Source organism: Oryza brachyantha, chromosome 8, assembly GCF_000231095.2.
Source record: "Oryza brachyantha chromosome 8, ObraRS2, whole genome shotgun sequence".
NCBI classification, from domain to species: Eukaryota; Viridiplantae; Streptophyta; class Magnoliopsida; order Poales; family Poaceae; genus Oryza; species Oryza brachyantha.
The window spans coordinates 12,659,249-12,681,296 of record NC_023170.2 but is presented as its reverse complement, the minus strand read 5'-3'; the positions used below and the strand labels follow the sequence as shown (position 1 = coordinate 12,681,296).

The 22,048-nt window shown below is 42.2% G+C and overlaps 3 protein-coding genes and 1 long non-coding RNA gene across 7 annotated transcripts; 3 read left to right on the top strand and 1 right to left on the bottom strand.

Moving 5' to 3' along the window:
- Nucleotides 1–461: 461 nt before the first annotated feature.
- Nucleotides 462–3,175, bottom strand: LOC107304770. 2 transcript variants are annotated; one of them, XR_001550814.2, is made up of 3 exons: nt 3,055–3,175; nt 1,903–2,015; nt 462–1,340 (listed from the first exon to the last, which is right to left on the bottom strand). It is a non-coding gene; the product is annotated as an uncharacterized LOC107304770 (long non-coding RNA). The 2 variants fall into 2 exon arrangements; XR_001550815.2 differs by having other exon boundaries at nt 1,919–2,015.
- A 2,382-nt stretch (nt 3,176–5,557) lies between these two features.
- On the top strand, nt 5,558–9,405 carry LOC102713013 (ultraviolet-B receptor UVR8-like). Its single transcript, XM_006659361.3, has 11 exons — nt 5,558–5,645; nt 5,775–5,919; nt 6,002–6,112; nt 6,221–6,281; nt 6,366–6,484; nt 7,188–7,273; nt 7,365–7,566; nt 7,965–8,018; nt 8,138–8,248; nt 8,320–8,376; nt 8,994–9,405. The coding sequence occupies exons 1-11, from the start codon at nt 5,602–5,604 to the stop codon at nt 9,183–9,185; spliced, it is 1,182 nt and encodes a 393-aa protein (XP_006659424.1). The 5' UTR covers nt 5,558–5,601; the 3' UTR covers nt 9,186–9,405.
- Nucleotides 9,406–11,313: 1,908 nt separating this feature from the next.
- LOC102712560 (protein CURVATURE THYLAKOID 1A, chloroplastic-like) lies at nt 11,314–14,669 on the top strand. 3 transcript variants are annotated; one of them, XM_015840452.2, is made up of 6 exons: nt 11,314–11,728; nt 13,127–13,227; nt 13,306–13,413; nt 13,534–13,605; nt 14,065–14,135; nt 14,260–14,669. In XM_015840452.2, the coding sequence occupies exons 1-5, from the start codon at nt 11,590–11,592 to the stop codon at nt 14,131–14,133; spliced, it is 489 nt and encodes a 162-aa protein (XP_015695938.1). In that variant the 5' UTR covers nt 11,314–11,589; the 3' UTR covers nt 14,134–14,135; nt 14,260–14,669. The 3 variants fall into 3 exon arrangements, with proteins under 3 accessions (XP_015695938.1, XP_006659423.2, XP_006659422.2); XM_006659360.3 differs by having other exon boundaries at nt 14,065–14,145; XM_006659359.3 differs by having other exon boundaries at nt 14,065–14,479.
- A 1,799-nt stretch (nt 14,670–16,468) lies between these two features.
- LOC102712282 (14-3-3-like protein GF14-C) lies at nt 16,469–19,705 on the top strand. Its single transcript, XM_006659358.3, has 6 exons — nt 16,469–16,565; nt 17,576–17,988; nt 18,073–18,151; nt 18,317–18,439; nt 19,119–19,235; nt 19,325–19,705. The coding sequence occupies exons 2-6, from the start codon at nt 17,597–17,599 to the stop codon at nt 19,382–19,384; spliced, it is 771 nt and encodes a 256-aa protein (XP_006659421.1). The 5' UTR covers nt 16,469–16,565; nt 17,576–17,596; the 3' UTR covers nt 19,385–19,705.
- Nucleotides 19,706–22,048: the final 2,343 nt, after the last annotated feature.

Here is a 22,048-nt window from a genome sequence, read left to right as displayed (position 1 = left end):
AAATTATAAACACAAATATACTACCTCATGAATCACGAGGTAAGACTTTCTACCATTTGCCAAATTTATATAAATGTTAATAGATCTATGTACTATACATACAGATAAACAATATATATTAAGATCTAAAAGTCAACGCTGTTAAAAAAACAAAAAAACAGAGGGCCTACCAGCACAGAGTTGAAGTAAGCCCTTGTTTAGTTTCCAAATTTTTTTTCCAAAAACATCACATCGAATTTTTGGACACCTAAATAAAGCATTAAACATAGATGAATCAAAAAACTAATTGCACAGTTATGGAAGAAATCTTGAGACGAATCTTTTGAGCCTAATTAGTCCATAATTAGCCATAAGTGCTACAGTAACCGGCATGTGCTAATGACGGATTAATTAGGCTCAAAAGATTCGTCTCGCGATTTCTAGGCTAGCCATGAAATTCGTTTTTTCATTCGTGTCCGAAAAACCCTCCGACATACGGTCAAATATTTGATGTGACACTTCTCCCAAAAATTTTCTGAGTCTAAACACCACCTACCAGTCGAAAGTTCAGTAACCGAACGCGGTGGAATCAGCCGGGATGGAAAAATCCGACCCAAGGAAGCTGCTGTCCTGCTGCTGCAGATGGAGCTGTATGGAGTTGTGGACTCTTGTGTGAAATGTGCGTGGAGCTGTCTGCCCGGGTTTGCTGCTGTCTCTGTCTGCCCTCACTTCTCTTCTTCTTCCTTCGTCAGGGTAACAAGTCGAAATTGGCCGTGTCTTACTGTAACCGAGAGATCTCTGATGGGAACACATGCCAGTCCACATGTGGCCATTTCAATTGCAACGGGGGCGGGGGGGGGGGGGGGGGGGGGGCCTCCTTGCTACCGCTGTAAATCTTAAATCTGGTGCATTGAAGTTCATTTGGATGCTTCCCCCCTCCCACAAATCCCACAGGAAAAAACAACAAGAGAATGGTGAGGGTAGATGGCAAGCAGGGTCCATGCCTGTGTGATGTTGCCCATGTGGTGTGTCCTTGGCGATTTGTTTGTCCACAGAGGCAGCTGAGATCCCTAGCAGGCTAGCATGGCCACTGAAAAATGAGTGGATGGCATGCACCACCAATTGCTCTAGCCTCGAAGTCATTTAGGTTTGGGGATATGCATGTATTCCGTAAGAACGGCATGTTGTTGATAAAAACAAGGAGAAACTTATGGCATTGCTACCTTCTATGTCTTGAAGATAAGATCAACATACCTGCTTTTGCAGTCCAAGCAAAGTGATCAAATCTGCCTTCCAGAGAGTGTTGTGAGAGACAGTAATATCTTTAGATGAACATCAGGAGGTACAATGATTCACTGAAACTGCCAAAAATATATGATGAATAGTTGGTCAAGTTTCTACTTGCAACAAGAATGCAGTCAAATTTTCACCAGATGATAATAAATGCTATAATATATGTCGATTTTCCCCTTGCAAGTAATCATGCGTAATCACCTCAATAAGTGTTCCCCAGAAGTAGACTTAAGTCATAATCAGTAATAACCACTCACTAGTTATGACTCTAAGGATAACAGAAGACTGATAGGCTTCTGTTTAGTTGTCACTGTCTATTGCACCTGGCTCAGGCTGTCGCCTGAACCTATTTAGAATCCACACTTGTCCTGAAATCGAAGGGTTAGCATGACTGACCACTTCTGAATATTAAGCTCCCTCTATTTCTCATATAGAGCTGTCCTATATGGCTGTATCAAAGTGAAAGCATCACTTAAGAGGAGACTGGAGATATTTATGGATGCGTCAAAAGGCAGTAGAGATATTTGTTGATGCAGACAAACTTTGACGGTAGCTTGAATGAGCACGGAAAATATTAACAGGATGGAAAATTCAGGTCTATATATAAATAGCAGCATTTCTCTACCCTACATTTTTTTCTCCAGACCTGGCTGGTCTTCTTTGCTCCTTATCTTGCTCATCGACCACACACTCTCCATCACAGTCCAATCCTTGAGGACGATCCGATGCCAAATCTGATATGGCTAAAGCCATGAAAGGGAAAGAAAAATGGATACACACATCATTCCAAGGACATTCCGTGGCTCATGCAAGATAACTTATCGAGAGGGTATAACTCTTAACAGCTATCACGAAGATAGGAAAAATGTACAACATGTCTTGTTCAGTACTACTACCAGATGATTACCAGGCTTCCAGCTTTTGTTTATTTATTTTTTCTTTTGTTAAGTTGCAACTAAACCCAGAAGTATTTCAGAGTTCTGGTCTAATAGACAGTTGGATTCACTACATGTGCCCTTGACAAATTCGCAACTTGTTCAGCTACTGCTCATATGGTTTTTAATATTGAATAGCCTCAGTATCCAATCTTCCATGAATGCTTAACTTTCTGATTGATCAGAAAACAGCACCAAATAAGAGCCTGATAGATAAGCATCACTTTAGTGTTAAAATGCGGCAAAGTTGCAAAGGCGCTTCACACTCAAACAGGACCCTAATTTTCTGCAGAACCTGTCCTTAACAGCATGTTCCGAAGCCTCAACATCAGTCTTAAAAAAAAAAAATCTAAAAAGCCATATGCTAAAAGAAGCATGCCTTACCCAGTTAATTTCACAATTCCAAGCCGAACAATATCGGTTTTGCAACACAACGCCCGCTATCCAGCATGTTGCAAATCTGTAGCATCGGTTTTAGGAAAATCCCATAAACCCTGAGAACATAGTTTCTCTATCTAAAGGCTGCACGCTCGAACCAAACATGCCCTAGTTTGTTAAATCTCACCACGCAAGGCCGACAGGATTGCTTTTGCATCACAACAACCACTAGCCCGAAAGTGCCGCACTAGCAGTAGTAGGAGTACTAGTTTATGCAATCGCATGGTACAGAAGGCGGCGGATCACGCACGATTCGTGGCTCGTGTTCTTCGCTGCCTCTATATGGACTAGAAAAAAAAATCTCGCCGCAGGCCCGCTGACGCTAGGGCTGGGGATCCCGACCGTAACTAGAAGCGCCGCCGCAGAATAATAATAGCAACAGTGCCGTGATGCGGCAGGGAGAAGGTACCTGGGGCATCGATGGGCGGGCGGCGCCACCGAGGAGTGCTGCGGCGGCGACGGCGATGTTGCCGCGGCGGAGGGGGGAGAAGACTCTGCTGCGCGTCCGCGATGTGGGCCAGTGTGGCCATCCTTTTAGTGGGCCGGGCTTCTAATAAAGGGCTCCGGTCTGGCCCATTTAGGCTCGCAAGCAAAAGTCTAGGCCCAGAAGAAAATGCTTATGCTTTTTCGTGCGAATTTTGGCGTGAAGCCTAACTCGATTTTGTGTATGATAATATTACATGAAAATGATCTGATAGTGAGCAGCTAAAAGTGACAGTGAATTATTTTGCAAATAGTACTTAAGTCAATGGCATAATGTCGTGTCATGTTCATAAACTATATGTGTCACACGTTGTGTCCCTTGCTCAGGATTATCTTAGCTTTTATATTCATCCTTCTCAAACTGCTGAACGGTTAGCAGTAAGTTTTTTACATCTATCGTGTAAGAGCATATTTTATGTGAGCCAGAGAGATAAGAGGGAGTGGAGAGTGCGAGACTTGCTTGGTTCCTTCCATTGAACGCACGCACTTGAACTCAGGCACTTCCATTGAACGCACGCACTTGAACTCGGGCACGGTTAAACGACGTGTGTTTAGCAAAATAGATTTGTCAATTTTATAGTATTTAATTTTATTATTTATAATATTAAATAGCTATAAAAATTAAATAATCGTTCATCTTTCCTCGATAGGGGAGGTGGTGTAGTTCCACTGTGAAAAAGTGTCAGCATTAGCAGAGGGGCACATATAGAAGATTGTACTGAAGCATAGAGCACCATGTGATGCGTTGCGTGAACGGTATGTACGTGGAGTTCTGTTTTATTTTTCAGTTTTTAAGATACAATGACACTTCGTCTTATTTAAAATTTTTTTATTAATATTGTTATTGTTACTGGATAATAAAACATAAATAGTACTTTACACGTGACTATTTTTAAGTTACTGTATATATTTTTTAAATAAAATGAATGGTCAAATGTTAGACACAGAAATCGATAAATGAAGTTATTACGGAAGGAAGATAATACTTTGTATTAGAAGGGCAAGCAAAGCCTGGCTGGGAGGCTCGGTCGTCTTGATTTGATGTATGATTTTTCTAAAAATGTATACTCATGGTCCATGGACTCATTGTACTTGATTCTTTTATGGGAGAGGGAGATCTTGCACAACATTACAATAGAAGAAAGGGAAATGCAAATGAGTTCATTTGATATTGCAGGACAAGTAAAAGAATTAAATTTATTCAATCACCTTTGAATGTGGATTGTAAATTTGTAATTGCTAGATATAGTTAGTGCCACCCTGCCCTATTACTTTTATAGGGAGTTGCGAATCTGGTTCTTCAACTTTTGCTCTGAGGTTAAGTTGATCATTTATGTTTTATAGCAGCCCAATATAGTCCTCTAAACCAACTTAAAACACTATACCACGTCATTCATAAAAAAACAAAGCCAACAATTATGTGTCCATTTTACCCTTCCATTTTTCTGTAGCAAAAAAACAACAGAAAAAGGGAAAATAAAGCAAACATAAACGAACGAAATGTTGCATTATTTATTTACGAATGCGACATTTTTTGTTTATTCTTCATTATTTATCTTTATTTCCTGTGAAGATAGGGTATAATGGGTATTTAACGTAGAATTTGCACGCATACATGATGTGGCATATCCATGTAGTGTATTAGTGGGCCAAGGATTATATTAAGGCACGTAACAAACTTCGACGACTTGTCTAAACATCAGGTATTAAATTGGTGCTAAACCAAAAGTTTAATGATTATATTGGTTATTCACCATTTACATGAAGCTATATTTTCTTCACAGTCATTGCTATTTCTCTTGAGCAATTTACCGCATCTTATATTTTTTCCTGATTCTTCACCCTCGTACCACCACAAGAATACTTAAAAACCATATAAATCTACTTAGTCATTAGTATTATCCACCGTTTCACCAAATGATAGTTCATTTTTGACTAAAACTCTTCTTTACGGATGTAATTACATGGCAGAAATTTTACTTGCTCTCACTGAAACCTTCTAAATAAATTAATATAAATTGATGTGAACATGTACTCTTATTATTTTTTTCTATTTCTAATTATTAATATTGTTTCAAACCAAGCATGTCCTTTTAATTTCCACCGCTTCTCCTGACACTATAAATCACCAAGGCCCCCTCCCCTTATCACGGCATAATGCCAATACACTTTCCTAATCAAATCACGGTTACCTATAATAATAAACCTAACCACCTCCGGGTGAGTCACCTACGTGGAATCCATCCATCCATCCATCCACCGAGAAGAGAAAAACCCTACCGCCGCGGCGCAAGCGAAAAACCCCACGCCGGACACGCGCCCCGAAAGATAGCGACCGCCGCCCCCGGACACGGCGGTGCTGCTGCCTGCGCGGCGCACCAAAACCCATCCCCACCTTTTCCCCCTTTTGTTTGTGCCCAACTCCACCACCACCACCTATCAGTAACTATCACCCTCCCTTCCCTTCCCCCCCATGGCGCCCCCTCCTTCCTCCCTCCCCACGGCCGTGCTCGCATGGTGAGTAGAGTAAAGTGCTCCTGCTTGTGCGCTGACGGCTTCCCCTCCCCTCCCCTCATTCTCGTCTTGCTCCCCGCGGCCGGCGGCGCTGATGGCGCCTTTTTTTTGTTTTTGGGTTTTGGCGTGTAGGGGTTCGGGGGAGGACGGGCAGCTGGGGATGGGCGGGTACGAGGAGGAGGACTGGGCCCACCACGTCGCCGCGCTCGAGCCGCGCGGCGTCTCCGCCGTCGTCGCCGGCAGCCGCAACTCCCTCGCCATCTGCGCCGACGGCCGCGTACGCCTTCTCTCTTGCCTCCCTCTCTTGTCCCCTGTTCTCGCTTGCTGCGGCTTTGTGATCTGGTTGGTGCGGCCTGCAGCTCTTCACGTGGGGGTGGAACCAGCGGGGCACGCTCGGCCACCCGCCGGAGACCAAGACGGAGAGCTTCCCGGGCCCCGTCGAGGCCCTCGCCGGCGTCAGGATCGTGCAGGTGACCCAACAGATTACCCGCTGCTCCAAAAACCGCGATTTCGAGCTGCGTTTTGGCGGTAGCGAGTAGCGCTGACGCAATGCTACCCTGTATTGTTGTGCTTACCAGGCGGCGATCGGTGGATGGCACTGCCTCGCGGTGGACGACAAGGGGAGAGCATATGCTTGGGGTACGGGGAGCTTTGCCCGACTTGCGTGGTTCTGTGGCTCGATTTGGTGGGATTGATGCCAATGTGTGCCTGTGGATGGTGCAGGGGGCAACGAGTATGGGCAGTGCGGGGAGGAGGCTGAGAGGAAGGAGGATGGAACGAGGGCGCTCAGGAGGGACATTCCCATCCCGCAGCGGTGTGCGCCCAAGCTGAAAGTTCGGCAAGTGAGTGGAATCGATTCCTTTATTGGCCTATACGTCCCGCGAGATTGTTGGAATTTTATCACTTTTGTTCATGCAGCATGCTGCATGGTGGTTGAATGGAATGAGAATCCAACAAATTGTGCACTATCACCTTGGCATCTTCTACTTGCCAGAGAAGTGTTAGTTGTGGAACACGTTTTTAGGTCGTAGAACAGAATGTCTGTGGGCTGGGCAATAACTTTCATACTTCCTCTCTTTCATATAATAAGTAATTTTGGCTTTGTCCTAAGCCAAACTTTTCAAACTGGACTGAATTTATAGAAAAATGTAGCAACATCAAGAATAGCAAACAAATGCACTACCAATATGTATCTTACAGTGAATTTAATGAAACTAATTTAATGCCATAGATGTTGATACATTTTTTCTGTAAAGTCTGTCAAAGTTATAGAAATTTTACTTGGCCCAAAAGCTAAAGTGACTTATAATATGAATTATAATATGAAACAAAGGGAGTAACATATTATGCATGAATTGTTGTTGTCGCAGAATAACACTATAACTTATTGTTGTGCACTCCCAAAGTGGATAGTTACTGTAACAAAATAATGCTATCACATTTTGTCCTGCACTCCACTTTTACATAATGATAAAGTTTTGCTTTTCACTATCACTTTTCCATTTGTTAGCACCTGAGTTTTCAGATTCTTTCTGTTAATTGTAGGTTGCTGCTGGAGGGACACACTCGGTTGTTTTGACACAAGAAGGACATGTTTGGACATGGGGGCAACCATGGCCTCCAGGCGATATGTATAGTGCCTTACTGCCTTATGCTGAAATTTCTGTTGCATGTGTTCTTTTCTCCCTATATACGTGCAGGTGACCTTTAGTCCTTTTTCAGCAAGCAAATATCTACACCAGTGCGGGTGCAAGGCCTTGAGAATGTAAGGATGATTGCTGTAGGTGCATTCCACAATTTGGCTCTAACAGAAGATGGAATTTTGTGGGCATGGGGTAACAATGAATATGGTCAACTGGGGACTGGAGATACTCAACCAAGATCACAACCAATCCGTGTTGAAGGATTATCTGACCTTTCATTGGTGAGCCACATTGATTTTGTTTCTTCTAAATTCTGATAACCTGTCAAATAAAGTTTAATAGGGTGTCTGTGTTCTAAACACAATACTAACCAAGTCTTAGAAGAAGGCCAGCCTGTTGACTAGCCAAGCACAAAACAAAACCTAGTCTTTTGGATCCTGTGTTAAACTCAACTTTGCTTACAGTCAGTTGTGCTTGCCTACTTTAGGTCATCTCACAAAGCCATTGTGTTCAGTACAGTACCTCTACTTCTAATCACTCTACACTAGTATATTTGATTCTACAAATGCAAAGAATTTTGTGCTGATTATAGGCCACCACTTTATTCTGATAAATCAATATTTGTCTTTTTATCTCTTGTTTATAATTCCATACAGCTCATTTGTACATTTGTTTTCAGGTTGACATTGCCGCCGGAGGTTGGCATTCAACTGCACTAACAAAAGAGGGAGAGGTATTTCCTTCCTTTGGCTTTAACTGGATCAGCATGTTTTAGCTTATTGTTGCCAATCCAACTGAAGCATTGGAAAAATAGGTTAGTAGTTCTCTTATTCACTATCTTGGCCCCTGTAGGTGTATGCTTGGGGGAGAGGAGAACATGGGAGGCTTGGATTTGGAGATGACAAGAGTAGTCACATGGTTCCTCAGAAGGTCCAGCTTCTGGCTGGAGAGGATATTATTCAGGTAATTCTCCTTAAGGTAATTAGATTTTTTCTGTGCAAGTTGAGCACCAGAACTCATTTTCTTCTTTGTAGGTATCATGTGGAGGAACACATTCAGTTGCGCTAACTAGTGATGGACGAATGTTTTCTGTAAGTGGATCCCCCCCCCCTGTACTAGTTACTACGTAGTATGTACCATGTATGCATATTCCAGTAAATTTGATCTTTTGTCCCCATTTCAGTATATTACTACCCATAATAAGTAACTAATGCAATTAAAATAAACAAATTTGACTGAACCAAAAATAACGGCTGACTAAGCACTTGTCAGTACACAACCCCTCAATTTATTATGCCTTTGTGCTTTGGAGTAGCATGAAGCATCCCTATATGAGAACTTTCACAGCTTGTTAGTACTTTGGGAGCCAGTGTCGCTGTGTAACTTTGTAACACCTTTTCCTGTGAGAACATACTCAAAGTTGTGGTGTATGGAATGCTGACAATGAGCACACCGCTGATCTAGAGATTAACAGAAATTGCTTAGACTCAAACAGTAGTTCATTTCACCTTTAAACATTAAGAGGCATGGATTCGCAACACACACAAAAATGGTATTTGTGGAGAGATCTTCCGTTTTTCACTTGTGTGATAGGGAACCTCTTCAGATTTGTTACCTAAAATGAAAATCAATATTGGGTAAACTCTTCTGGTAAAGCTGATCTTTTTCTGTGCTTACATGTACTGTGTTTTCCATTCTGTGCTGGCAGTACGGGAGGGGTGACCATGGCCGTCTAGGCTACGGCAGGAAGGTCACGACAGGCCACCCGATGGAAGTCCCCATCGACCTGCCGCCGCCGGAATCCAGCGGCGGCTCCGCCGGGCAATGGCAGGCGAGGTACGTCGCCTGCGGCGGGAGGCACACCCTGGCCATCGCGACATGGACGGAGGTAGACGAGTGAGTGGTCGATGGCGTCTTCTTCGTTTTCTTTTTTGGCCAAATGCCAAATCCCGGAGCTGGTACAGAAAATACCGAGTATTTTTCGTGCAATAAGGACATGACGCTAATGTTAAAAATGATCCTTGTGATGTATGAGGTGAATGATGAATAAACAAGGAGGAATAAAAAAAAATCGGGAGCTTTATTTCTGAAGAGATAAATAAACTGTGCTACTCTCTTACTTGCCTTCTCTTTCTGAATGATTTCCGAGCGAACTCATCCTACGGAAGGAAAAACAAATTGACCGTGGGGGTGATTGAGGCCCAACAACATATTTAAAAAAAAATAATTTATAAATAAAACTTTTATATACATATTCTTAGTGATTTAAAATCCTAGTAGTGATTTAAAATCTTAGTGATTTAAAAGAAAAACAGAAAATTAACAAACTAAAAAATTAACTACGATAAAATTTTTTAATTTGATATATAAATATAATCTTAATCGAAAAGACGACAGTGCGCCTCTACGGCTCTACTCTCGAGTATCTTGTTTTTGAAACGTTGACGCTCAGCTCCACGCGCGTACACTCATCATGTGAATCCACGTATATCTAGCTTATCACAATAAACTTATTTAAACGATTGTGTGTGAATACCTAACTTATCACAATAAACTTATTTAAACGATTGTGTTGATATATAGATTTAGAGATGGCAGGTCGATCCACGGGTGCAGGTACCGGGTCCGGATCCTCTGCATTACAGCAGAGGATTGCTGTTTATGTGAGTGGTACATGTGAGTGGTACGGTGAAAACATTCTGTGAACAGTGACGCAAATAACGTAGCCACAATGTTTTGGGTACTGTACAATCACTATAGCAGTACTGTAGCAATCAGATCTGATCCATCCGTTTCTGATCCAACGGTTAAAAACCAGTGCAAATTTACCGTACTGTTTACCTATGCACTATGCAGTAGTACATGCTACTGCAGAGGATCCCAGCTCTGCAGGTACCCGCGAGTCTCATGTCCTATAGGCATAAGTATGGGTAAGAAATCTTATTCGCGGGTACACGTGGGTCGGATACCCGCAAATATGCAGGTTAGGTGCGGATACAAGTCTTCACCCATGGGTACCCGCAGTCTTACAGAAATACACATCCTACGTTTTATGCGACATGTAAGGTAGTATGACCCATAGAAAACCCTAAAATAAATATTATTATGAATAATAATAATAATATTGTTGTGGCCTGTAAATTCTAGACTTACAATAATGTGTATGTGCATGGTAAAAAAAATGGTGGACAATAATATGCGTGTGAGATGTGCCACTGTTATTTGCTTTAATTAGTTGATATATGTCGTTTCTTGTTGGTATGGTGGAAATATGTGCTAGGTTTGAATTATTCTTGATGTTGTGATCACTGTGATGTGATGTTTGTTTCTGTCCAACAGGTACCTGGTGGGGATTCAAGTTATTGTGGACATTTTGTTGTTGATGGATAAAGGACCGGAACTGGTCATGACTCAGGAGCCACACGTAGGGCTTAAATCAATATCTTGTTTTAATTCTTTATAAATTTAACTTTTTTCCTAAAATTTATACAAAATTTATATGAAGTTTTGGGCTTAAAGCTGTAGCTGCCCTAGGCCTAGATGCGCCCCTTGATGGATATACTTTTAACTACACCATGAACATCTATGTGAACGTTTGGTTGTTGACGGATATATTTTCTACTAATGTAAAATAATTATTTGTAAATACAAACGTACATGCCAAGTTTACAATATAAACACTATTATACCTCAAGGGATGTAAGTGTTTACCCCAAAAACCTCTTTTCAATATTATGTCCTCTTGCCCCAAAAATTCATTTTGATTCCAAGTTTCAGGCGTATTACATTTAAATTATATTAACTTTCCGATTAATATCTTTTGGTGGTCGGAACGCAAATCACGACGAGACAATGAATTTCACTTGAGCCATGTGAAATCCCATTTCAATGATTGAACGGAATTTAACACAAACCGAGCTAGTATTTGGATTTGAAAGGTGTCACGAAATTCGGATGACAAAATTCAGCAAAATTCAAACTTAAATTATGAAACCCTGACTGGGGTTTGACAGAGAAAGGCACAAGCGCCCCCTCCATTTCGTCAATAGGAAAAGCCTACACCACCTACCCTTCGTCGATCTGGTCCGCCTATCTCCAATCGTACGGCGCCGGTGGTCCACACCGCGCGTGCCAAAACGAGAACCATTCTCGCCGGCGACGCCGCCGCCGTCGCCGCCGCCACCTCTCGCACTCGCAGCTCCTCAAGCTCCAGGCCCCTAACCCGACGCCCCTTCGCCGGCGTTTGCCTGATCCGTGACGCCTGCATCCACTGAGCGTAGTTGGCGGCTAGCACCGGTGCCGCGATGTTCGCCGCCGCGGCGCCGCCGGCGGTGGCGTCCCTCGCCCTCCCGGCTGTTCTCCCCCGGGCTCCGTTGCGCTGCCGCTGGGTCACCCCCTGCGTGACGGCGGCGCCCGCGCCCGCGCCCTCCCCTCGCCGCGAAGGTACCAGCCACTTCCCGAGTTCTCGTCCTGTGCTTTAGATAATTGGATCCCAGAGTGGCTTAGCTCTCGATGCTCGATTTTCCCCCAAATCGTCACGTCAGGTCAAATCGTTATTAGGAAAAAGACTAGCAAAATGTGAATACTGGTGTACAAAAAAAATTTGATATTAGTAGTAAGCACAATGCACCATTTGTTTGCAATTGGTAAAGGAAGTAACCACGCTCATCGATGTTCTTTCTTAGCATAATCCGAGGTAACAAATAACGAGCTCTACGAAGAAATATTGTGAAGTGCTTGAGATGTGATCCTTGTTAGGCTGTGAAGTGTTTGAGATCTGATCCTTGTTAAGCTGAGGTACCACTCTACAAAGTGTGACGACAAATTGCTAACAAAAGATTGCAGGGCACTAGGTTTCTAGTAGTTTCTAACAAATGTGTATTGGATTTTGTATCTTGGGTTAGGAGGATCTCTCATTGTGGGGTGCGGTGGAATGAGTTTATTTTTCATTTTCTAACCTGAATGTCCTTTTACGTTGACTTGATGTCAAACAGTTATAGCAAAGCATAGATACTGATAGACAACACTAATGTTGGAATTTGAAAGTGCATTTGTAGTTAACCAATAGTAGTCTTTACAGTAGAATACTGCAAAAACCACTTTGCACATGTCATCCGTTGTGCTCCACTATCAAGAATCAATATACAAGTTAGGTTAAGCAACAACAAATTAGCGAACCCCTGGCTAACCCAAGTGCACTGAACCCAATTAGTAAATAATGGTGTTGGGCTTTCGATTACTTTTTCTTCCCCCTGCTCTATAAGAAGTGCTCACCAAAGAAGGGCCTACTTTTGTGCTGGTGTCAGTGCATTGGCAATTTGGCAGACCTAAACCCACAATTTCTGGGATGTGATATATCATTGATGTCCTGTGTTCAGGGTATGAAATCATGTCTACCTGTTTAAGTATTTCTGATAAGAGAGACTTGAATGCTTGGCAAGATGTCTGTATTACTTTCATTAAGAGCTACTACATCATATTTTCAGACAGTGGTGCTTTCTAACTAGCTTTTTCTATACGCAGTGTATCTTTGCTGTTTATGTTGTGGACAACTCAAGAACTCAAAACTACCAAACCATGTTCTAAAAGTATCTCGTCAGATGAATCTGTAAGGTCAAAATATAAATATAGTTTAAAGAATCACGTATATTCTTCAGTTATTTAAAATGTGCCCTTTCTATAAAAGTCGAGATGCCTGTTTCTCAAGGAGAGATAAGTACAATGAATGCGACTTGTTTGGCAAGATTGTTTAGCAGTATTGTGGCATCTGTTTAATGGCCATCCTCCAACCTATGTGGCTGAGAAAGCGTACAGGTAGACTAAGAAATCAAATGTTGGCAGATTCCCTGAAGATCACTCAAGTCCATGTACAAGCCATGCGATCTTCAGAAGAGAGTAATTCTGATGAGGATGACGAGATCCTTTCTGAGCTCAAAGAGAAGGTATGTTCACTTTACTTGGGAGAGCACACTGTACTTCGCTCACTCAATAATCTTATGATTGCTGTGATCACTGCACAGTGGGATGCTATTGAGAACAAGTCTTCTGTTCTCGTGTATGGAGGCGGAGCAATCATCGCTGTTTGGCTTTCCTTGATTGTTGTCAAAGCTCTTGACTCAGTTCCACTGGTACATATCCAGCTTGTGTTGCTACTCCCTCATTGAACTGTAATTGCTGTAAAATGCTGTCCTAGGCATAGTGTCACATGTTTATCTAAGTACTGTTCTACTTATTCTTCCTTCATGTAGCTTCCAAATATACTGGAGCTAGTTGGGCTTGGCTACTCGGGATGGTTTGTGTACCGGTACCTGCTCTTCAAGGTAATCTTGAATCATGTGGGATGGCAGTGAAGCTGCTTTTGAACTATTCAGCACGAGTTTCTTGAGTTCTTGTCAATTAACTTAAGCTGAGCAAACCTAAAAGTTTGTTGGTTGAACCGTGAGGGTGCACAACTTGGTCTTGATGGGCCAGTAGTACTGATCACGTCTGTCCAATTGTCCATGCCTGACATGCCTAGCAGATAAACAGCTGGCTAGTGTGCTAGCTTTGCCGTTCCTATCCCAGCTCCATCCAAGTCCTTTCCCATTTGTTTTTATCCTAGAGAAAAAAAAATTACTCACCATTTGAATGTCAGATATGCTTCGGTCCAACTTACTGTAACACGTAGACAATACGTGGTTGTGTGTTTTTCATTTGTCCAAGCATGCCCCAGATCCACTTTTATGTTTTAGTTGTATTCAATTGTTTGGTTCTCTTATAGCCTGTTTTCTTTCTGGTAGGAAAACCGGGAAGAACTGGTCAATGGCTTTGATGCTCTAAAGAAAAGGATTACTGGAGACGAGGAATAGCTGTGCGCCCTGGTCTCGAACCTATTTCTCTTCTTGAACGTTGTCATTAGAACCTTTTGTTTTCTTATGTAAATGCTGTAAACGTTATTGATGTATGGTCTCCCACATCTTCTGTACTGTCTGCAGCTCAGCGGGTTTTGCAGTATCATCTGACCTCTGAACAGATCTCCACATTTATGGCTGCGCTAAAATGCTTGTGATTCTTCTGATATGGAGGTCAGCTGGTCCTGTTTCTTGTCTGGCTTCCTCCCAAATGACTCAGCTGTATACTACTGCCCCAGCCAGAACTGATAAGTTTTTAGCTGTACTAAAATTATTTGAAATGAAATCAGTAGCCCAGTAGATTCTGCATTTGTACCAAATCCTTAAGTATCCAGCTAATTGGCTGATTAAGAGATTTCTTTCTCGATCTTCTATTTCTCAGCTTTCCGTGTTATTATCCCAGAGTTGTTAGCCTGTTGCCACCCGCCATTGTGTGTGCCCTGTAGCCTCATGCAAGAATTATTATTTTCCATATGATTCAATGCTGCATATGACATGAGGCACTGGTTAGTTCCTAATTTTTTTTTTCAAAAACATCATATCGAATTTTTGGATATCTAGATGAAGTACTAAATATACATAAACATTAAAACTAATTACACAGTTACGGAAAATCGTGAGACAAATCTTTTAAGCCTAATTAGTATGTAATTAGCCATAAGTACTACATTAAACTACATGTGCTAATGACGAATTAATTAGGCTCAAAAGATTCGTCTCACAGTTTCTGTAATTTATTTTGTAATTAAACTACGTTTAATACCGTATAGATGTGATGTTTTTGCGAATTTTTTTTTAATCTGAACGAGCCCTGAGTCTCGCTGTCTCAATGCTCATCTGAAGATTTTGCCGTATGGATGCAGTCAATTACGTGTCAAATCTGGGTTAGCATTCTACTACACGTTGCTTTCCAGATTGCTTTGGTGGAAATGACATCCCTTTCTGTCATTAAGATGGAAACTAACCTGATATTTTTTTCCAAGCATACTGTGCTGGAACTGTGCCTGTCTCTGGACAAGGACAAGTAAGGAGTTTGAAAACGATAACAGCAAGGGATGCAACTTGCACGAGGGGATTAGCGGTTTCTTTGACAAGAACTTGTACGGGTGAAATTGCTTGTATATATTTTCTTCGTAACTTTTTAAGGATCGTCAAAAGAAAAAGAAAAAGAAAAAGAAAAAGAAAAGCTTATGTTTTTTCTGTTTTTCTTTCTGTCAGGAACCAAACTGTCCAATTTTGTCCTCTCCTGTTTAAACACACATGACAGCTAGACAATTTCCATAGTTCACCAAGCCACATTTATGTTTTTTTTTAGATTCACAAGTTTATCTGTAAATTTGCAAAAAAGAAATATTTAATTTGTAGCTGGGGTGGTTGGGGCAAAGTGCTGTGTTCAGAGAGCTAAAACCACACATTTAACACCTAAATTACAAACCAATTAGTTGTAAAATCTCCACTTGTTCTCAGGACCCAAAATTTCTTCGCAGAAAGACTTTCTAGACCACTAGGAGCTGAACATCGAAATGCTATCTTTTCAGAAAATAATATAAGGTATATTTGGTAGACAGCCTCTCTGACCTTTTCCTCTTCAGACCTTGAACAACAGAGGAAGGGGTCAGAGCTCCAAAGTCAGCCACAGCTTTACTTTTTTGCCGTGTGATACAGCCTGGGAAACACTGAAAATTCATTTCATTTGTTATAATTTGCAAGCCTTATTATGGTGCTAATTCCCATTTCCATGACCATATAATGCCTTTTTTTCTCCCTCAAGAGTTCTTTTTTTTTTTTTTTGCCTTTTTTGAGATGAGATGTCACGAACTCATCGCAGGCCATTTTGCAATTTCCATCACCCATGGTGCGGTTCCACTTATAGACAGTATCAACCCCCCTCATTGCATTTTGCTTTTGACAAAAAAAAATTGCATTTTGCAATTATTCTTTAATCAGGCCATCTCACTGACACGCTGGCCCCACCGGTCCCGGGGCCCACATGTCATGCGGAAAACGCGTGCCATTTTCCTTCCCTAGCCCGCGGACCGCGAGCCCGAGCTCGCTCGGGGGTGGGCTCCCACCGACCGCGCGCACCGAGCCCGCCGCAACGCAGCCCCGCCCACTGACATGTGGGGCCCATGCGCGGCCTTGCCCCACATGTCATTCGCGGTCGTGTGGGGCCCACGGACGGGTGGCGTCGGCGTGCCGCACACGTGGCGCCGTCCCATTGGCCAGAGGGCCAGCCCTCGCCGATTGCGTCCTGCATATAAAGCGCCCCCCCACCCCACCCCACCCCTCCACCGTCTCCACCGAACCGCACCACACCTCCGAGCAGCGTCGCACTCGCATCGAACCCTCCGCCGCCGCCGCCGCCGCCTCCTTCCGCCGCACCAGCGGAGGTTAGGGTTACCTGTTTTTTTTCCTCCTCCTTTTGTTTCCCGTTCTGATGCATTTCTAGGTGGTGGTGGTGCTCTCTCCTCTTCATGTTAGTGTGTTGTTTCATCTCGCGGAGCAGCGCGTGGCGATTTTGGGAGAAATTTAGGGGGATGTGGTTGGGCTAGATCTGGCGTGGTCGGTAGGGGTTGGGGCGATTTGGTTTGGTGTTCGAGTTGCCGGATCTGCGATCCTGAGGGGGGGCACGCGCGGGGTGTAGATCCGCCGATTTGGAGTAGCCTCCTCTCGTTTAGGAATGGGGGATTTATGTTTTTTTTTTCGGCGTGCTATTTTTGTGGGTTGAGAGCCAACGTGTGTTGGTCGACAGAAATGTTGTGCCGATTTAGGTTTGATGATATGGGTGAGCTGCGCTTGATCCCTTGATTAGATCTAGGTTTCTTTCTGTTAATGGTGAGGGATCTATATAGTGGTTGAATGGTACGTGCCTGTATTGTGGTGATTTTTTTAAAAAAAGTTCTGGATTGGAAGGGTAGGTGCCCTTGCTTTGCGGAAAATCAGTGTTGATGCCTCGTGGGTGGTAGATGTAGGTGCGTTTAGATCTTCAGTTTATTGATCTGAAATGTTTCTTGTGTCACTAAAATTATCAGTCAGAAATTGATTTTCAGTTCTTTTTCGGGACATTTTCGTAGCGAGTAAATAAAATATCTGAGATTTTGATGCATTGCATGGTATTATCTTGTTAGTTTGTTCTATATTGTGGACTTGTATTTGTGTACTATTAGAATAATCCTAAATTCGTAACCTTTCAAAGGAGTTACTGTCACAACTTTGATGAAATTTGTTGGATTCTGCGGATTTTTTTCACAAATAATTAAATGATGTATATGTTTCTTAACAAATGGACATCCTTGATTTGAATAACAACGTTGTCTGCTCTGTACAATCATAACTTGTGGTATTATGTCATTTTCTCATGATTGTTTTGATGACTTATTAGTATTTCTTATGGCTGCAGTAAATCCCTTCATTGATCAAAATGTCGCGGGAGGAGAATGTCTACATGGCCAAGCTGGCAGAGCAGGCCGAAAGGTATGAGGAGATGGTTGAGTACATGGAGAAGGTGGCAAAGACTGTAGATGTGGAAGAGCTCACTGTTGAGGAGCGCAACCTCTTGTCTGTTGCCTATAAGAATGTGATTGGTGCCCGCCGTGCCTCCTGGCGCATTGTGTCATCCATTGAACAGAAGGAGGAGGGTCGTGGCAATGAGGAGCATGTTACTCTTATCAAGGAGTACCGTGGAAAGATTGAAGCTGAGCTGAGCAAGATTTGCGATGGCATTCTGAAGTTGCTTGACTCCCACCTTGTGCCCTCATCTACAGCTGCGGAGTCAAAGGTGTTTTACCTTAAAATGAAGGGTGATTACCACAGGTTGGGAATGATGCATGCTTATCATAAAAAACAAACCTTTAGTTTGTATTGACTATTCTGATTTGGTTAGTTTCTAATTTTTAGGTACCTTGCTGAATTTAAGACTGGTGCTGAGAGAAAGGAAGCTGCTGAGAGCACAATGGTGGCTTACAAGGCTGCCCAGGTAGGTTGATTCATTTTAATTCTTAGATAACATGTGTGTTATACAATTGATTCACTTCTGATTTTACTACCTAGTATATTCATATACTACATCTGGTTATAAATGACTGCTTAGTAACTCAGACATTGCTTTCTGAAAATTCTGTCCTTGCATTGTTCTGTGTAGGATATTGCTCTGGCGGAACTTGCTCCCACCCATCCCATAAGGCTTGGACTGGCACTTAACTTCTCTGTGTTCTACTACGAGATTCTCAACTCTCCAGACAAAGCTTGCAACCTTGCTAAGCAGGTTAATCATTTGCCCTTATTTTCTACTCCCTCTGTTTCATAATATAAGACATAACCACCACTAACCCAAAGACCAAGAAAGAGTTATAACTCTCTTTTCGTTTGGATTACCTAGGTGCATGTATGCATGCATATAATGTGATTGGATGTTTTGATGATAAAAAATATGCTAGTTAATGCATACTTGCATGCACGTCTTATATTATGGGACAAAGAAAAAAGTGGTTATGCCTTATATTATGGAATGGAGGGAGTATATTTTAATGTCCCTTTTTTGTTTAAAGTTATATGGTATGTGCTTTAGTATTATGTAGTGTGATATGAATTTGAATTCATACTGAATAAACTTAGTGTTTCCTGCTTTAACTGGGACATCCTTCCCGTGCTTCCTTGTTGATTAAGTTTATGAGTGCACTTGGTAGGATAATCCTAGTTAAAGCTTCCATTAGGTGCTTATATATTGTTGTAATAATTTTTATGGGGCCAAAGCCTACAAAAAGTGAGCATGATAAAAATGCAGGGTTCGTCTAATCTGAACCAACTCTTCCTTTGTGTTGTCATTAAATTGAATCACCAGTCATTATGTTTCTGTTTGTTGTATGAACCCTGCCTTTTGCTTATTGATGTTTGTTGCTACATCAACTCTAAATTATTGTGACTGATGAACTGATTCACTGCAGGCGTTTGACGAAGCTATCTCTGAGTTGGACACCCTCGGGGAGGAGTCTTACAAGGACAGCACCCTGATCATGCAGCTCCTGAGGGACAACTTGACCCTCTGGACCTCTGACCTCACGGTACTTTTCAGCCCATCAATAGCTTTGCTTAGCCAAACCTGAACTAATGAGTAATTACTAATTACCATATGAAACTATCTCTGTGGCAGGAGGATGGTGCTGATGAGGTGAAAGAAGCCTCCAAGGGCGATGCTGGTGAGGGCCAGTAAACGGGAAGATCAATCGATGGCTCCGCATGTTATTGGAGCCCATTGATTTAGATGCCTCATGCTGCCATCAACATGATGATGGATGGATGGATTCTTCTTGTGTTCTACTAGATGTTTTTCTTCCTATTTCCTCCCCTTCTCTCTTCTCATTTGCTTTACTGGGTGCTGGTAGTGGTCGAATTAGTTCCCATTGCTTTGCATTTGCTGCTAGTGGTCCGTGTGGGCAGATTGTTCTCCTCTGGATATGACTCTCGTGTGTGTTGTCTCCAGATAGTGTTTTATTGAGCAATATTTAAGTTGTTGTCCACCTCGATTTATTCTTGTGATGAGTTATGCTCATGCAATTGCGATGCTGCAGTTGGCAGCAGATGCTTCTTGCAAATAATACTCTGGGTGGCTTCAAAATTATTGTTCGAACTTTGAACGGTTCAAAATGAATGAATGAGAAAGAGAAACATATCCCAAAGTCCAAACAGGCAATAAGCGTGCATTGCGAAATTTTGTATCGTTTTGTTTGGAACGGGGCAGTTCGTGGATAGTTCGTCTAATGCAGTATAGTACTGCAGAGTAATCGATTGTATGAAACCGATCATTAGATCTCTCGTAGCTGTTTCGCTGATAACCAATGGGAAATTAAACTATTTGCCACTAATAGTCCTTGCAAATTTCCTTACAAATTGTTTCGAGATGTTCAACTATCTGCCAGTTTTGTGTACATTCATCTCCCCCGTTGGTGGAGCTAGGAAGTACCCCCATTCAAGTTCCATCGGTGCAAAAAGGTTCTTGCATTTGAGATTAATGCGGTAGTTACATCGGTACAAAGTACAATATGATAACGCGTACAAGCGGTCCACGTACTTAGGCTATATATGATCATCATTTTTTTGGCTTCTCATTCTTTTGCTTATGTGACGATCAAGCCATCTGATGGCGAGTGGCCGTGACGACAGACTACTAGTGAACTATAGATGATAATCACGCCGCTAATTCACTGCTGTGATATCAGATTCATGCTCTTTCTTCTTCGAGCTACTGGTGTTTGCTGGTCACACAATTTCGAGCTCCTCGTGCCAGGTAGGATCAATGCAAAATCGTTTTTACTGCACAGTTTTGCCGGATTTGGATGAGCTGTTTGGTGGTTTAAAAACTTGGAACGACTAGTACCCTTGGACGCAGCAAGCAATGAAGATGGAAGAGAAGAAGGGGAGATAATTATAGATAAATCACATGGTAGTTTCAATGGAACAGCATAATCCTGGTAAATTTCTTGCCTGGATTTAAAATCTCAAAATTCGAAGACTGAGACAGCAAATCATCCTATATGGGCCCGGAAGACCGAGACATTTGAATGAATTTTGACTGATCTGAAAGAGAGTTTATTCCTTTACCCACGAGACAATCTGAACCTCGTTATTTTTTTTCCAGTCTTGTTTGAGAGCATTTTTCCAGACATATATGTGTGGACAATACTGCATGTGCACATTTTCAGTTTGAACCAAAATTTTGTCTGCAACTGCAAGTAAGCGACCTTGATGCCGCCTCACTTGTCGGCTGGTAGGATGTGAATTTTTTTGGAGAAATATTATTCCTTTTTATGGAAAATCTTGAAAATGTAGGCCGGCCCAATGAAATCGTAAAAATAGCATCCTGTCGAACTTTGGGTGGGCGATATGGTGCAAGAAGTGCGATAGCGTACCAGTCGAACTCCCAACGTTCGACTGGCCCACCATCTGGATCGGTGACGCCTGTCAAATGGCAGGAGGACGATTGGCCACCCCCACCACTCCTGTCGAACTCCAGGAGACCGATTGGAGCCATAGCCACAGTTCGACAGGAGCCTCTAGGAGGCCTGTCGAACTCCCCCTGTTCGACAGGCCCCAGGCTGCCCTCTCGAACTCCCATAGGACGACAGGCCTCGGCAGCTGGCCTACCGAACAACCTCGGTTCAACAGGGTCCCTATCGATCTACCGGAGTTTGACTGGCTACTACTTATGCGATTTTCTGCATCCAGACTTCAAATTTATGATTTTCCATTAAAAATAATATTTCTCTAAAAAATTCCCCGTCAATCCATTGTCTCGTGTTTTCACGAGACCAATGTCTCTCTCAAGATGCAACTCCCATCGCCCCTATTTTTTTGTTTGTGCTTACGCTTATGAGAAAATTTTTTAATTTCTATCCTTAAATTTAGAGAGTATTTTAGGGGTTTTTTTTCATTGTAGTTTGTTTTCCAGTTTTAGCTTTTAGATCACTAAAATGCGTATATAAAAATTTTATTCATAAATTATTTTTCGTTTGTAATATGCAGAGTCAAAGAATCACCCTCATGTTTTTGGTTTCAAGTGCGAATGGATCTCATATTGTTTCACTTATAAGCTAATTTAATTTTAAAAGTTAATTTTATGATTTTTTATCATTATAGTTTACTTTCCATCATTTGATTTGAATCACAATGCACCCATATATAAAAAAGTTTTGTTCAGAAATTATTGTTTGTTTGCTTCCAATAAACGAAATGATGGAGCAAAAAGAATATATCGCCAAGAATTACAAATGCCATTGCGCCGTCAGGTTCTCATGCGCATAGGAGCCAACACCAACACCACAAAAATGCAGATACGATTACCGCTTACGCTTCACAAAGAACAGCTGAATCATTTTAA